Here is a 16,532-nt window from a genome sequence, read left to right as displayed (position 1 = left end):
CCACCCACTCACTCACTCAAGACAGAAGAAACACAGCCTCAATCTCACACACTCAACAATACCAACACCTGATAACCTGGGATAGAAGAGAAACTAACCATAGATATCAAAGTCCCACATTTCGCAGCTCATCTGGATGAAGATGTACACCATGGCAGAGGTCGACCTGAACACCACCTGCATTAAACACCACAAATATGAAAGGCACTATCGTAGGGAGACTGGAGAACATATTTAGTAACTACATACAGTGTCCTGCAATATCTTAATAGACAGTTACTTTTGAAAGTGACATTGCTTACCCTGGTGTCTTCACTGATGTAGCCACAGGTGACCTTCTCTCCTTTCACCCATAACTCACTGGCCTGGGCTCTGAGGGTAACAGAGACAGGATACAACGTAAGGGACAGTAAGGGACATAATAACATAAAAACATATTTACACATGAAATAACATATTTATTATTATTAATATGTTAAGAATGGTATTGCATACCTGATCCCTGCAAATTCCACTTTCTGGGTCACATAAGCACAGGTACTCACCTAAGATAAATAGAATGTTAATGAAGTTCTAATAGGCACAGATTCAAGAAGTAGGCTACCTTAACAAAACACCAACAGCATATACAGAGGTATTCAAACAGACTCCCTCTCACCAGACTCTTCTTCAGTCGCCACATGTCTCCCCTTCCAATGTATTGGTCTTTGAACGTGAGCTCTACGAGGTCCAGAGTTACATCCTAACACAGAAATCCATATACAGCATGAGCTCCCTTTAAAAATCAGCTTGAATACTGTAATTCAATCAAATACTATTGGAAATATGATTAATAGAAAAAACACCTTTGGATCCACAATGTTTACAACGACATCCTGGTATGCCCGGAGTTTGAAGGCTTGCGCCACCGTCTGGTCCACACTGATTGTCTCTGGAGGAGAGGATGAATGCATTGTATTTAGGCAGATTTACTGATGAGCGTTCCTTGTGCATGTCATTTACAATCAAATGGGATATTGATCAGTTCACTAGCTAGGTTCTATAGGGGCTTCCTCTAAATCTGGAGGAAATTCGTCATGCTTTCTGACCTTTCTGGAGGTCTTCTTTGAGACTCTTCACCTGCAGCAAGAGAGGGCTGTTGGAAAATGAGGAGAATCTATCATAACTTTGGACCAACATATAGACCCAGGCAAAAGATAACTTCTTGACATGCATCCTCACCTGTATTCATCTGTGGGGTGTGCAATCTCAATTATGTCCCCAAGGGAAACTTGAGGGAACACCTTGGGGTTCACCACAAGCTCATCATCTGTGTATGAGGGGTTATTGTCAACGACAAAACAGCATTAATTTCACCCAACACATGATAAAACACTGTGAACCGTTTTACACCGTCACTGAAAGGAATTCACTCACCACTGCCTCCAAAGCCTTTCTTGTGCACCACAAGTTTGTATGTTTTATTCTTCATGATGAACAAGCTAAAGAAGGCACACCGAATGCATGTTACCAAGAACACATGTTATATAACCTTTCGGTTACACCCAACTCTATATCAATCCGAAGAAACGAGAAGTTTTGTAGACACAAATAACACCCTTTTAGTAACACAGAGCTCCACGCATGGGACACCACTGACTTGACGGTCTCGTGATGGTGGCTAACGTTAGCTGCTACAGCTAACTTGTAACTTGCTAAAAGCTCACATCTACCTGGAAACACAACGTGAGACAATGCACACAAAAGTTGGATGAAGGTCAGACTTGCCTTTACAACGCATTAATATGAAAAATAGGTTAAACGTTATTGAAATTAGACGTGTCGTATATTGTTGTTTTTACTGCACAGCGAGGGTTCAACTTCCTGCAAAACATGGAGTATAACCGCCCACAGATTATAAAGTCATTCAACGATTGGTTTCTTGTCAGTTGTTGACGCTAGCTGATTGGGTGTTCGCAATACAGAGTACCAAATGGTACTGGCTACTGGGAGTGCGTTCGAACGCTCAACACCGGTTGAATAAGACCGGTGTCGGTAAACGTCGGCAAAAAAACGTTATTAAATTGTTGTCAGCAGCACAGTTACAGTCACCAACGCTCTGTATAACATGAAACAGCCTAAACCACTTCTGCACGGGAGAGTAAAATGGTCAGAGTGAATTATTCTCTCATTTGTGTCTTGAAGTAGCTAGCAAGCCAATGTTAGCTTGATTGCCATTGTGAGGTTAGAACGCTCGGATCAACCCTACTCCTCGACTAGTGTCCAGTATGCGCTCTGAATGCTCCGAATTTACCAACGGACAATCTGACAACGCTCTGGATTTACGAACACCCGCTCTCTGGCACTCCATAATGAATTTACGAGCACACTGTTGGTGTGCTTAATTTGAATTCCCGTGCACTTTAGCACGGATTATTTATATTAACCACATATTCTAGTGTTCGCTCTAACAATGGAAATACGTTTCTTCAACAATGGAAGGCAGTATAGAGGAGGCAAGACCATTCTAGACAATGTCTTATATCAATACGCTCGTAACAACCTAATCATTAGGAAACTTCTATTTGGTCAAATAAGCCACAAGTAGCAAATAAGCCATTCATTTTTTTGTTAACCAAATTCGACACTCTCATAGACCTCCATAAAAAAAACGCCACAATTACGCCACTTTCTGGAGAAGACAGATTTTGGACAGTTATCGCTTTCACTTCCTCTGTGACTCTAGTCTCCATTGGCCAGGGATGGGGACTCAATTTACTGTTGCGAGGTAGAATAGTAGAATACACAATATGTAATTTTGACATTTGTTTGTGCGTCAAAAGTTTTTCTCTTTTCTCTTGTGTCAGTCACTGATAGTCACTCAATTAGCCCATGGCAGCTAAACATTTATAGATTGGTAAATTAGCCAGCTATCTAAACTTGTAGTAATCAAGGTCGAATTAGAGCCCCCATTGATTTGTTAGTCACTCTCTCCACCCTATGGTATAATATGTAGAATTGCAGGAAATTTGCTGTAAAACTGCATATTTCCTCTCTGCCCCATGGCAAATGAGTATAATTGCACTAAATTAAACATACAATTTCAGTCTCTCAATGTGCAAAACTGATAGAGACATACCCCAAGCGATTTACAGCTGTAATCGCAGCAAAAGGTGGCGCTACAAAGTATTAACTTAAGGGGGCTGAATAATTTTGCACGTCAAATTTTTCAGTTTTTGATTTGTTAAAAAAGTTTGAAATATCCAATAAATGTCGTTCCACTTCATGATTGTGTCCCACTTGTTGTTGATTCTTCACAAAAAAAATAGTTTTATTTATTTTATTTTTTTAGCTTTATGTTTGAAGCCTGAAATGTGGCAAAAGGTCGCAAAGTTCAAGGGGGCCGAATACTTTCGCAAGGCACTGTATCATGTTACACAATGTTGTAGCTTATCGAACCTGTCCTCCATTGAGGTGATTCTTTAAGTTCATGCATTTGTATTTCTTGAATTTACTGTTTGTGTAAATGCAGTGGCTAACTGTTCTTTCTTGCTGAATTGTTTTGTCACTGTTTTTGGTCAGTTGTGAACTCGGTCAGTAACTAGCTCTGTAGCACTTCACTAAGTTAGAGTCATCCAGTGAAAGGAACTGAGATATTTAGATGTCATGAAGACCCATACAAAAATATGAAACTTTATTTTGATTAGGGGTAATGTCATCACCATCCAGCTCTGTCTCTGTGCAGAAACAATTCAGCCTAGGAACGAGGTTAGCAGTAATAACAAAAATACGCAATCAAATTATTGTAAATGTATCTGCAGAATGTTAGGGCTACACAATACATAATGATAATACAGTATATTACATAAACTATCAAACCACTTCTACAAATGAGTCTGAAATGCACCCTAATTTCCTAAATTCGACAAAATACTGAATTCATAAAATACTTTACAATGCATATAATAAAGGTCATTGATGACCGGGTTAAAATCAAGGAAGTTGATACATTACATCCCAAAATGGCAGTACTAAATGATGATTATAAAGGCTGTAGACACGTGTGTGTCCACGTATGAATGATACCAGTGAAGACTGAGAAAAAGAGGCACATGTCAGTCACAGCTCTTTCCACTTTTAAAATCCACTATTTCAACATCTTTCTACACATCTCACTCTCCTTCCTTCTCTTGACTCCTACTTCAAGTCCTCTTCTCTTTTCTCAGCAGCAATTCGTATTCACTGCTCTGGACTGGGGCTCCTCCAGGTTGGCTCTGTCAGATTCTAAAGGGAAAGATACCAAGAACATAAATACAGAGTATTGTCATTTCCAACCTCAATTCAAGTCTATCTGAGAGATAAGCAACTGACAACATATTTATTCCCAAAGCTTTAAATATACAATCACTATTCTCCTCTCTATATATTTCCCTCCACCTACACTCTCTGACCCAAACCCCTCTGTTGTCCTTTGAGTTGTCTCTTACTAATGCTGTCTCCTCCTCCTATTCGAGTGGAGGTGATCCCTTTCTCCATGTCCTTCAGTACAGAGTCTTCAAAGGCCAGAGATGCCACCCGGAAGAAGAACCCCTGCACGTTCTCCCCTACACAGTCACACCGATAGTGAGTGTCATTATCATATCATCAAAATGCTTATTTACAGTAACAAGACCAGCAGCTGCATTGATTGCACATGGCCCAGACACACTCCATACAGTGAAACAGCTTAACCACTGATTACACAATAAGCACATTGCACACCTGGAGACCATCTCTATGTAATTATCCTGTGGTCTCTAAAACCACAGCTATTATTGTGTATATTAGGTCATTGTTGGGGGATTGTTAGATTACTTGTTAGATATTACTGCACTATTGGAACTAGAAGCACAAGCATCTCGCTACACTCGCATAAACATCTGCTAATCATGTGTATGTGACCAATAACATTTGATATGCTATCGTCAACCTGAACATCGCAATGAAGTCCTGGTGTCATGTTATAATAGGGGTTTTTGCTCCGGTCTGTACCTGTCTTGGCCGAAACAGACCAAAACTCAGCTTTCATTTTAGTTGCTATCTTGATGGCGTCTCTCTCAGTCCTCTGGCGCTCCTCTGGAGCCTTGGGCACAGAGAGAGAAAAGATTAATTAATTGTATTTGAAAGCATAGAAAGGAGCCAAAAGACAGAGCTAATGGATATGGTTCTTCATTACGGATGTGGGGGGGGAAGCATATTATACACCTATGTGTGCCCATCTACAATATCTATCTATCTGCCAAGAACCATGTACATGTTTGTGCACTCACAAGTAGGTCACTCTTGGTTCCGACCAGGAAAACAGAACAGGAGCCAGGTTCATTCTCCCTCATGGCCTCATCTAACCACTGCCTGTGAGAGATAGAGACATTTCATTTGAGAGGACATTTTACTTTGATTGTTCAGATTTATCTTTGTGCTCTCTCTTGATTTCATATTCTATTAAATAAACCTACCATGAGTGCTCCAAGCTCTTAATGTCTGCCATGTCAAATACTGTGATTATCACTGTAATAAAAACACAGAGGCTTGGATACAGCAACAGTGAACTCCTCAGGGTTTCCCTAGTCTACAATGGCTGCCTTTACACAGGCAGTAAAAATCCGATCTTTTTTTTTTTTTTTTTTTTTACTAATTAGTATTTTGACCAATCATATCAGATTTTTTCAGAGCTGTGAAACTAGTGAAAAAAAGATCAGAATCTGGCTACCTGTGTAAACGCAGCCAAAGGCATCTCATTGGCTGTCTCTATCTTACCCTGAGCTCCTCTGTAGTATGCTGAAGCGATGCATTTGAATTTTTCCTGGCCAGCTGTGTCCCAGCTATGTAAGAGAAGGAGAAGGGGGGGGGGGGGAATCACATTTGAATACAAGTAAAGAATCACAAGTTTCTAATAAAATAATAAAGCACATATTCAAACAAACCAGAGCATGACCCTCACTCACATCTGAAGGGAGAATGGAGCTCCTGAGAGCTCAAACCTCTCAATCTCAAAGTCCACTCCTATGGTAGCCTTGTAGTCTCTGTCAAATACATCTTTGCAGAACCTGAAAATGCAGAACAGAATACACAAACATGTTAGAAGGCTGTTTACCACCTAAAAGGAAGATGATATAGCAGCCAGGTCGCAAGCCGAATACTTTACCGGTTTATTAGGCAGGTCTTGCCCACATTAAGGTCACCAACAACCACTGCTTTGGACATCTTCAGTCTGTCCCATCTTCAAAGGAAATATAGAACAGCTAAATCCAGTGTTGCTTTTCCAGATAAATCCAATACCAATCAATAAGTGAATCAGTCAGACATTAATCAATCAATACATCTAACCAGGCAACTCACCCCTGATGCCTGTCAGTTCTTTCTTTGCAGGCAGCCTTGGCATCCCAATCCTCCTTAATCTGCAGACAGGCCTGTGGAGTATAACACTGGAAACAACAGTCGCTTCAACGTTAATAACAGACATCACTCTCTGATGTACAATCACACAGAAGAGTTTAAGTGCATTGTTTGGTATCTGTAATGAAAACAATAATGCAGCACTGATGTTTATTTTGTTATGACAGACTGAAGGCATTTTTAATGGTGTGTCATGAAAATACCAGCTGTCTACAAAGTCTTGCTGTTCCAGTGATTCCTGCTGACATTACTGTAAAAGCTCTTCTCATATCCAGGCTTGAAAAATGTCACTCAAACTCCCCTGAACTTTTAATTTAATCTACTTTTGAAACGGCACCAGGAGACTGTGGGGGAAATAGCTAAATCCTTGCGTATTAGGAACACAGTATGTGTACAACATCCTTTGAAGCTTTTACAGCCCTGGCAATTTACATCTTCACTACTTATTTGACGAGACTATTTAAAATACATCAAATGTTAACATCAGGCAACAGATACATTGTCGAGGATACATATACAAAAAAAGTCAATACATTTGTTTCTATTGTGGTCCTATATTATCTACTCAGAATACTGTCCTGACCAGGGAGAGTTTAGGTGTCACTGCATGCTGTTTGAACTTATGAGTTGGGCCTACTCAGCAACAGCTGACAGAGAGGCTTCATTGGGTACAGTAGGTTAGTAGACAACATTAACTTTATTAGTGCTGTTTTCAGAAATAGCCAGCCCTGTGATCACACACACTCAGACAACTGTAAGCCCCTGTGTGGATGTCACACGGTTTCAATAACATCAACCACATACTTTTGACCCCTCCATTCCAACCTGTTTTGAATGACAGCACTTGTGACTTTTAACAAACGGTACACCAGAGCCACTAAAACATTATGGTAGGTTTGAGTTGATCCAGATGGCTAGCAGGCTAGTAGCAGGCTGGTAGCAGGCTGCTGGTGTGTGCTCAGGTACCTTTGGGAACTTGGATATGACCCGGTCTCTGCTCACAGGTGGTGGGAAGTGCATCATCCCGTTCCTCATCTCCTGCATTTTGGTAAGGCTGTGTGGGTGGTCTGCCTGTGAACTAGAATCCTGGCCATGACCAGGGCAATGTACTGATTAGCTATATTAAGTGTGCAGGCTCCTGTGAAGGGTGCACCCCCTTCTCTAAAACACTGCAGTATGATGTGTGAATAACCATACTGGAGTGTTTTAGGGAAGGGGATTCACATTCATTATTATGTAGGCCGTGCACAAATTAGGCTTCAGCGGCCTAAGGTTTAAACTCCAGTGTCCATATAATATTTAGATAGCCTACATAAAGCTCTGAAGATGACTCAACGATAACATTTCTCGGATGAACAAAAAAGGTATGTTCAGCGACAGTGATAATAAATAAAAAATACTATGAAGTGTGGAGAATCTAGACTTGTGTGTGCAAGTACTGCGGTGGAAACTAGCTATGATGACTGTTTACTCTTCTATATTCTAGAACACAAAGTGGCTACGCTACAATATAGCAGGACGCAATGAGATGGCAACATTTGGCCAATGAAAGTATCCGCAACATAGTACCGTGTACATTGAAATCAATAATGATGTGTAAACTACTCACGGATTCTTGTCAACTGTTCCGTCGTTGCTGCTAAAAAAAATCGTTCACTTGAATCTCGAGCTGCAAGCATCAGATCTACCCCTCATCTCCATGACAACTACCTTTCAGTGCCCTACGGGGATATTTGTCATGTGATAAAAGCATGGCAGCCAAGCAGAAACGCGAAAATTCAACGATTGTTTGGCTATTAACATGTCACATGTATCGAGTGGAATGTGGCCATTCTAACAAACATGTTTTGGATGTTCCAGTAGCTGGAATCATGTAGAATTCTAAATTACGTTAGGTCAAAGCGGGTATGCTGCTCCTGTGAAAACAAGGGCCGTGTGCAGCTAGCTGCAGTCTATTCCATCTATTCGCATTGATACGAATTCCTGTATGTGTTTGATTTTGTTGCTAGTATTATGCACTTCCTGTAGTAAGAATAATGGTCTCTCTTTCTCTCCCTCTTCTCTCGTCAGCATGTTTGAACACACAAGCTCTCAAAACGACACAGAGAAACATGTAATTGATCGTTTTGGACCTCCAGGTGACTGCAGATGAAACTGTCTGTGAGAAGGCAGTTAATAAGACCAATCATTGAAATGATCCATAGCTCTGAGAGGTTTAATTTCCCTCTCATTAAGAATGTATTGGCTCATCAGCTGGAAGAGTCTCAGTGGGGAGACATGTAGAGGCCACTCACTGCTAAGCACTTTTTCTAAGTGGGCACAGGTAGGCAATTATCTGGCTGGTGGGGGGTGGGCAATGTTACATACATTTATTAAATAATATCCCACCTCTGTTCTCAGACAGGTGTCTTCTCAGTATGCCGTGAACTGCTGCAAGTTCCATTCTCGCCACTGGGAGGCAGCAGAGGTCTAGATACAGAGCCACCCATGCATACTGCTGGCTGTGTCATGCAAAACAGGTTTGATTTTACCCCACTTACTACCTACATTATCTTCCTATCTTATTATTATAAAGGATTGTCCAACTGTCAAGTAGGTCCCAGGCCTGGAGCCTTATCAGGATCTGTGCCAAAGTGTTGTCAGTGCCAAGTAATGTCCTCATGTCCACTAACCAAATGCATGTGGGACAATAGCTCCCTTTCACCCAAGGTGTAATTCCATTTCATCACTGATCAATAATGATGGACTGTAAGGCAGTGTATGAGGCTTAATTGCACCTCTCACCTCCCCAATGTTAATGCTATCCTGTTGCAAGGCCATTTGGGTCTATCAGTGACAGAGACAGGACAGACAGGTGGCAGATAGGCAATTTAGTAGAGGACAATATCACACCGTCTGGAAGATGACTTTTCAATCGACATTCATGTGTCCCCTCTGCTTTTCAGCATAGAACTCGGGCCTGTTATTGTGTTTGTTTCATGCAAATATTGTGTATGTTCAACACCTCTGTTGGCAAATGGCATTTTCAGTCGTTTTCTATTTCTACTGCACTTTACTGTGATCATTTGAGCACAGAGCCTTTTGAGGTGTCTGTCATAAGCTGCAAATTGCACAGAAATCTATATAAATCTAGTTGTGATCCCATGGAGTTCCAACAACAAGATACAAAGCATATAAAAGATATGAAGCCATTTGCTCTTCAACACCAGTAGATGCCTTAAGAGCATTTCTGGTGGAAACACAAAGCATGCTCCAGAAACATTGCTCTAGACTCTCAAATGTTATAATTTAATACAATGTTCCGCATTGTTTCCACTTTGCCCACCAACAACATTGTGAACATTCATACTATAGATGGTCAGTCTGCTGTGGATACCACAGTGGTTCTTGCCTTTGCAATGGGATCTACTGTAAGACATATTGAGTTTAAAATGTAAAAAATTCCTTGATGGATGGATAATATTGAACATTGACGGTCCTGTCTGTCTGTTCTCCATACACTTTCAATTATACACCCATAACCACCTCTCCTATCATCCAGTAACTCTAATGTTTTCTGTAGGGGAGAGTGGGGTAAGTTGAGCCAAACAGGTAAGTTGAGCCACCCTTGTTTCTAGGAAATCATACCGAAAATTTGGAATTTGACCAAATGTTTAGGAAGAGGCCGTCATTTCATGGAGTCTGTGAAGGAAGAAACCACATGGAAAAAGTGGTAAGCAAGTCAAGGTGAAAAAAAAAAAAAAAAAGATTTCCACCAAGTCAAATAAATGTTTTGTGTTGGTCTGTTTAAGCTTCAATATGAGGTCCTGAACCTAGAATAAAAGTGCATCCTTGTAGTTGTGTGGGCTAATATAGTCAAAATGTTTGCCCTTGTGTAAGTTGAGCCAATGGTTGAGCCAATAGCAAGTTGATCAAATTGAAGTGTTTTCTTCTCAGACTTGTTGCTGGGATATGAGGTAACAACAGGGCCTAGCCTATGTTAAAAGTGTAAAAAAAAATAGTACAAAGTCTTTGTTAGGTGTTAAGTCTATGTTAAATATGTTTTAAATGCTTAAAAGACAACAAAAAAAGCTATTGTGATAGTATTCAATTGTGTTTGGGAAATAAAGGTACACATGCTTTAAAAAAGGTTGTGGTAATATTTCATTCAATACATTTGTAGGCAGCTTAACTTATCCAATACATGGGGTAAGTTGTACCAAGAGACCACTTTTTTGGGGGGACAAGCTATGTTTTCAAAACTGTGATGTGTAAATAAATTCAGAATATTTTCTGGGTTACATTTGAGTCATTTAGCAGACACTCTTATCCAGAGCAACTAACAGGAACAATTGGGGTTAAGTGCCTGGCTCAACAGCACATCAACAGATTTTCAACTAGTCAGCTTGGGGATTTGAACCAGCGACGTTTTGGTTATTGGCCCAATGTACTTAACCACTAGGTTACCTGCTACCAAGGAATATACACATCCTGAAATAAAAAGTGCATTCGGAAAGTATTCAGACCCCTTCACTTTCTCCACATTTTGTTACGTTACAGCCTTCTACTAAATTTTTTATTTTTTTTAAAAACTTCCCCTCAATCTACACACCATACCCCATAATAACAAGCAAAAACGTGTTTTTAGACATTTTTGCTCATTTATACAAAATAGAAAACTGAAACAACATTTACGTAAGTATTCAGACCCTTTATCAGTACTTTGTTGAAGAACCTTTGGCAGTGATTGCAACCTTGAGTCTTTTTCGATATGATGCTACAAGCTTGGCACATCTGTATTTGGGGAGTTTCTACAATTCTTCTCTGCAGATCCACTCAAACTCTGTCTGGTTGGATGGGGAGCGTTGCTGCACAGCTATTATCAGGTCTCTCCAGAGCTGTTAGAATGGGTTCATGTCTGGGCTTTGGCTGGACCATCGGGTTCTTGGTCACCTCCCTGACCAAGGCCCTTCTCACCTGATTGCTCAGTTTGGCCGGGTGGCCCGCTCTAGGAAGCTTCTTCAAAACTTCTTCCATTTAAGAATGATGGAGACCACTTTGTTATTGGGGACCTTCAATGCTGCAGAAATGTATTGTTACCCTTCCCCAGATCTGTGCCTTCGACACTCTGACATCCACTGTCTTTTTTTAAACTGACATCCACTGTCAATTGTGGGACCTTAAATAGACAGGTTGTGCCTTTCCAAATCATGTCCAATCAATTGAATTTACCACAGGTTTCTACAACTTGATTGGAGTCCACATCTAAAACTCAAACAAATGGCCACTATTACTATTCCTCCATAGCCATACTCACAAAATAGGAGTATTGATGGAGACTCTCTCTCTCTCTCTCTCTATAGATGAGGCTTTGATCTCAACAAGGTTAAAACCATGTGCGGCTACAGGGTCATTAGGTCAGGGTTGAGATGAAGGAATCAGATTCTTACAGCCACTGTCCAGTCCCCAGTCTGGAATAGTAATTTCTGGTCATCTGCTGAGGGTCAGACTGAGCATCCTCCCCCTCAGAGCTGCATAGCTCAATCAGCATAATTTGAGATGTAGAAATTAGGGATGGATATATATCGTGCTCCCACCCACCCAGGACATCTACTCGAAACGGGTGCCTGAGGAAGGCACGCAGCATTATCAAAGACCCTACACACCCCAGCCACGAGCTGTTCACTCCCTTACCGTCGGGCAGACGGTATCGGAGAATGAGGTGTGATGCCAACAGGCTCCGAGGCGGTTTCTATCTACAAGCCATCAGATGGTGGAACACTTGGATTGGACTGGACTGACCAACTGCTCTGATTCTACGCACCTGAGCACACATGCACTCACACATGCACACACCGACACAGACATATACACACACACACACATATACATTCATGCTACACACACATCACAACTGCTGTAACCAGACTCTTATTATATTGATCACTGGCCCCCATTGATCACTGGCCCCCATCCCCCCCCTTCCCCAATACACGTGTAAATACTATAAATTGTTCCTTCCTGTATTATACTTATGCTAAAATGTTTATTCTGTTCAACTGAGCCATTTATTTTATGTTTGTATTCATATCTTTTTTTATTTCTTATTGTTGTCTTATTGTTGTTGCAATCAGTGACGGTGCCGGAGAAGATGGCTGACGTTTTATGTGTTCCTAATCGATTGTGTTTTTATGTTCGTTTTTTTGCATTGTTTCTAATGTTGCTGCTACCGTCTCTTATGACTGAAAATAACTTCTGGACAGCGATTACTCAACACGAACTGGCAGAATATTTTTTTTTAACTTTAACGAGTCCGACGAGTCCAACGTGAATGCCGTACTGCTTTCCCAGGAACAGGAACAAATCTCCGTCATTTGCTTGAAGAGACGTCGGAGAAAAAGAGGACGGGGGTCGGGCTGCTTTCTGAGAATTCGTAGGCGATCGAATAAACCCCCCTGCCTTCCGCTCTTCTAGCTAACGTGCAATCATTGGAAAATGAAATTGATGACCTACGGGGAAGGTTAAAATACCAATGGGACATTAAAAACTGTAAAATCTTATGCTTCACTGAGTCGTGGCTGAACGGCGACATTATAATCAGCCAGCTGTATGTTGATACACTGTATCGGCAGGATACAACAGCGGCGTCTGGTAAGACGAGGGGTGGCGGACTATGCCTTTATGTAAACAATAGCTGGTGCACGATATCTAAGGAAGTCTTAAGGTTTTGCCCGCCTGAGGTAAAGTATCTCATGATAAGCTGTAGACCACACTATCTACCTAGAGAGTTTTCATCTGTATTTTTCGTAGCTGTCTAAATACTACCACAGACTGATGCTGGCACTAAGACCACACTCAATGAGCTCTATTCCTCCATAAGCAAACAGGAAAACGCTCACCCAGAAGCGGCACTCCTAGTGGCCGGGGATTTTAATGCAGTGAAACATAACGGTCTTACCAAATTTCTATCAGCATGTTAAATTTGTAACCAGAGAGGAAAAAACTCTAGACCACCTTTACTCCACACACAGAGGCACATACAAAGCTCTCCCTCGCCTTCCATTTGGCAAATCTGACCATAATTCTATCCTCCTGATTCCTGCTTACAAGCAAAGATTAAAGCAGGAGGCACCAGTGACTCGGTCAATCAAAATGTGGTCAGATGAAGCTGATGCTAAGCTACAAGACTGTTTTGCTAGCATAGACTGGAATATGTTCCAGGATTCTTCCTATGGCATTGATGAGTGCACCACATCAGTCACTGGCTTCCTCAATAAGTGCATCGATGACGTCGTCCCCACAGTGACCGTACATACATACCCCAACCAGAAGCCATGGATTACAGGCAACATCCGCACTGAGCTAAAGAGTAGAGCGGGACTCTAACCCGGAAGCTTATAAGATATCCTGCTATGCCCTCCGGGGAACCATTAAACAGGCAAAGTGTCAATACAGGACTAAGATCGTACTACACCGGCTCCGATGCTCGTTGGATGTGGCAGGGCTTGCAAACCATTACAGACTACAAAGGGAAGCACAGCCAAGAGCTGCCCAGTGACACAAGCCTACCAGACGAGCTAAACTACTTCTATGCTCGCTTCGAGGTAAATAACACTGAAACATGCATGACAGCACCAGCTGTTCCGGACAACAGGGTGATCACACTCTCCACAGCCAATGTGAGTATGACCTTTAAACAGGTCAACATTCACAAGGCCGCAGGGCCAGACGGATTACCAGGACATGTACTGCGAGCATGCAGTGACCAACTGGCAAGTGTCTTCACTGACGTTTTCAACCTCTCCCTGTCTGAGTCTGTAATACCAACATGTTTTAAGCAGACCACCATAGTGCCTGTGTTCAAGAACACCAAGGTAACTTGCCTAAATAACTACCGACCTGTAGCGCTCATGTCTGTAGCCATGAAGTGCTTTGAAATGCTGGTCCTGGCTCACATCAACACCATTATCCCAGAAACCCTAGACCCACTCCAATTTGCATACCGCCCTAACAGATCCACAGATGATGCACTCCACACTGCCCTTTCCCACCTTTACAAAAGGAACACCTATGTGAGAATGCTATTAATTGACTACAGCTCAGCGTTCAACACCATAGTGCCCTCAAAGCTCATCAATAAGCTATGGACCCTGGAACTAAACACCTCCCTCTGCAACTGGATCCTGGACTTCCTGACGGGCCACCCTCAGGTGGTAAGGGTAGGTAACAACACATTCGCCACACTGATCCTCAACACAGGGGCCTGTCAGGGATGCGTGCTCAGTCCCCTCCTATACTCCCTGTTCACCCATGACTGCATGACCAGGCACGACTCCAAAACTATCATTAAGTTTGATGATGACACAACAGTGGTAAGCCTGATCACCGACAACGATGAGACAGCCTATAGGGAGGAGGTCAGAGACCTGGCCATGTGGTGCCAGGGCAACAACCTCTCGAGCAGTTGCCATACCAGGCAGTGATGCAACCAGTCGGAATGCCTTCGATGGTGAAGCTTTAGAAACTTTTGAGGATCTGATGACCCATGCCAAATATTTTCAGTCTGAGGGGGAATAGGTTTTGTCGTGCCCTCTTCACGACTGTCTTGGTGTGCCATGTTAGTTTGTTGGTGATGTGGACACCAAAGAACTTGAAGCTCTCAACCTGCTCCACTGCAGCCCCGTCAATGAGAATGCGGACATGCTCAGTTCTCCTTTTCCTGTAGTCCACAATCATCTTCGTTGTCTTGATCACACTGCAGCCCCGTCAATGAGAATGCGGACATGCTCAGTTCTCCTTTTCCTGTAGTCCACAATCATCTTCGTTGTCTTGATCACGAAGACAACGAAGATGATTGTGGAAGATGATTGTGGACTACAGACTACAGGAAAAGGAGAACTGAGCATGTCCGCATTCTCATTGACGGGGCTGCAGTGGAGCAGGTTGAGAGCTTCAAGTTCTTTGGTGTCCACATCACCAACAAACTAACATGGTCCAAGCACACCAAGACAGTCGTGAAGAGGGCACGACAAAACCTATTCCCCCTCAGACTGAAAATATTTGGCATGGGTCATCAGATCCTCAAAAGTTTCTAAAGCTTCACCATCGAAGGCATTCCGACTGGTTGCATCACTGCCTGGTATGGCAACTGCTCGTCCTCCGACCGCAAGGCACTACAGAAGGTAGTGCGTAAGGCCCAGTACATCACTGGGGCCAAGCTTCCTGTCATCCAGGACTATACCAGGCGGTGTCAGATGAAGGTGCTATCGTACCGGTACCCCCTGTATATAGTCTCGCTATTGTTATCTTACTGCTGCTCTTTAACTACTAGTAACTTTTATTTCTTATTCATATTTTTTTCAACTGCATTGTTGGTTAGGGGCGTATAAGTAAGCATTTCACTGTAAGATCTACACCTGTTGTATTCAGAGCATGTGACTAATAAAATGTTATTTTATTTTTGATTTGTTTGAGAAGGAATCTGCAAGTGAGCATTTCATTGTACGACGCCTGCCATGCGTATCCTGCACATACAACTAATAATTACACTTGAAACTTGATACATTATTGACTAAAATGCATTGCATTTTAACACATTTTAATGCATTGTTATTTGATGAGCTGGAAGAGAAATTATTTAAATTTTTCAGAAACTTCTATCATTCCATGTGAGCTTACTTCATGAAGCAATAATGCATCGATTCTGCTGCTATACATGTTATGTGATCGCCGGTTAATACTTGGTCTAACGACATGTTTATAGACAATTAGAATGTGACAAGTGTTGCTGGTCAAAACAATATTTAATTTATACTCCGGTGGAATGACTGTAGATTGTCGCTGCAACTATCAGTTTCCTTGTAGCACTGACATGAAAAAAGTTAAATGGCTGGTTTACAGTCCGTCTCTCGACATGTAGACAATTGTCGTAGCGACATCATGAACATTCTATTGTCGTCCGACACCAAATTTATGAACGTTATGAAAAAGTATAAGCAGTCAGGTGCTCCAGATAGCATAATTTCTCTATTTTAACACCAATAAACCCATCTGTTTTAAAAAATGAATTTGGTAAATGTCAACCAATCATCAAGCCAGGCAACTAAAAGCAATTTTTTAAACAATGTTTTGGTTCGTTA

The 16,532-nt window shown here is 41.8% G+C and overlaps 2 protein-coding genes across 15 annotated transcripts in view; both read right to left on the bottom strand.

The window, feature by feature from the left end:
• depdc5 (DEP domain containing 5, GATOR1 subcomplex subunit) overlaps positions 1-2,263 on the bottom strand; it is a 28,425-nt gene extending 26,162 nt beyond the window's left edge. For 3 of the 14 annotated variants that reach the window (XM_031802399.1, XM_031802400.1, XM_031802401.1), the window contains exons 1-8: positions 1,417-2,223; positions 1,222-1,309; positions 1,089-1,135; positions 846-931; positions 659-742; positions 496-545; positions 303-372; positions 99-177 (exon numbers count right to left, since the gene is read on the bottom strand). In XM_031802399.1, the coding sequence (XP_031658259.1) occupies positions 99-177; positions 303-372; positions 496-545; positions 659-742; positions 846-931; positions 1,089-1,135; positions 1,222-1,309; positions 1,417-1,471 (559 nt within the window). In that variant the 5' untranslated portion in view covers positions 1,472-2,223. Of the gene's footprint in view, positions 1-98; positions 178-302; positions 373-495; positions 546-658; positions 743-845; positions 932-1,088; positions 1,136-1,221; positions 1,310-1,416 lie in introns of all 14 variants that reach the window. The other 11 variants (XM_020458455.2, XM_031802404.1, XM_020458453.2 and 8 more) reach the window with 8 other exon arrangements.
• A 1,395-nt stretch (positions 2,264-3,658) lies between these two features.
• rab36 (RAB36, member RAS oncogene family) lies at positions 3,659-8,599 on the bottom strand. Its single transcript, XM_020458169.2, has 11 exons — positions 8,024-8,599; positions 7,381-7,500; positions 6,358-6,443; positions 6,164-6,238; positions 5,964-6,065; positions 5,776-5,840; positions 5,475-5,526; positions 5,289-5,370; positions 5,011-5,101; positions 4,467-4,583; positions 3,659-4,263 (listed from the first exon to the last, which is right to left on the bottom strand). Exons 2-11 carry the CDS (start codon positions 7,456-7,458, stop codon positions 4,202-4,204), a joined length of 810 nt encoding a protein of 269 aa, XP_020313758.1. The 5' UTR covers positions 7,459-7,500; positions 8,024-8,599; the 3' UTR covers positions 3,659-4,201.
• Between the last annotated feature and the right edge of the window lie 7,933 nt (positions 8,600-16,532).

This window comes from Oncorhynchus kisutch, linkage group LG23 (assembly GCF_002021735.2).
Source record: "Oncorhynchus kisutch isolate 150728-3 linkage group LG23, Okis_V2, whole genome shotgun sequence".
Taxonomy (NCBI): domain Eukaryota; kingdom Metazoa; phylum Chordata; class Actinopteri; order Salmoniformes; family Salmonidae; genus Oncorhynchus; species Oncorhynchus kisutch.
This window is presented reverse-complemented; position numbering and strand designations above follow the sequence as displayed.

Coding starts and splice junctions, on each gene's coding strand:
- rab36 (XM_020458169.2), bottom strand. CDS start 7,458: ATGCAGGAGATGAGGAACGGGATGATGCACTTCCCACCACCTGTGAGC. Junction 6,444..7,380: donor TCATATCCAAGTTCCCAAAG/GTACCTGAGCAC, acceptor TGTTGTTTCCAG/TGTTATACTCCACAGGCCTG. Junction 4,584..5,010: donor GTCTGTTTCGGCCAAGACAG/GTACAGACCGGA, acceptor GTGACTGTGTAG/GGGAGAACGTGCAGGGGTTC.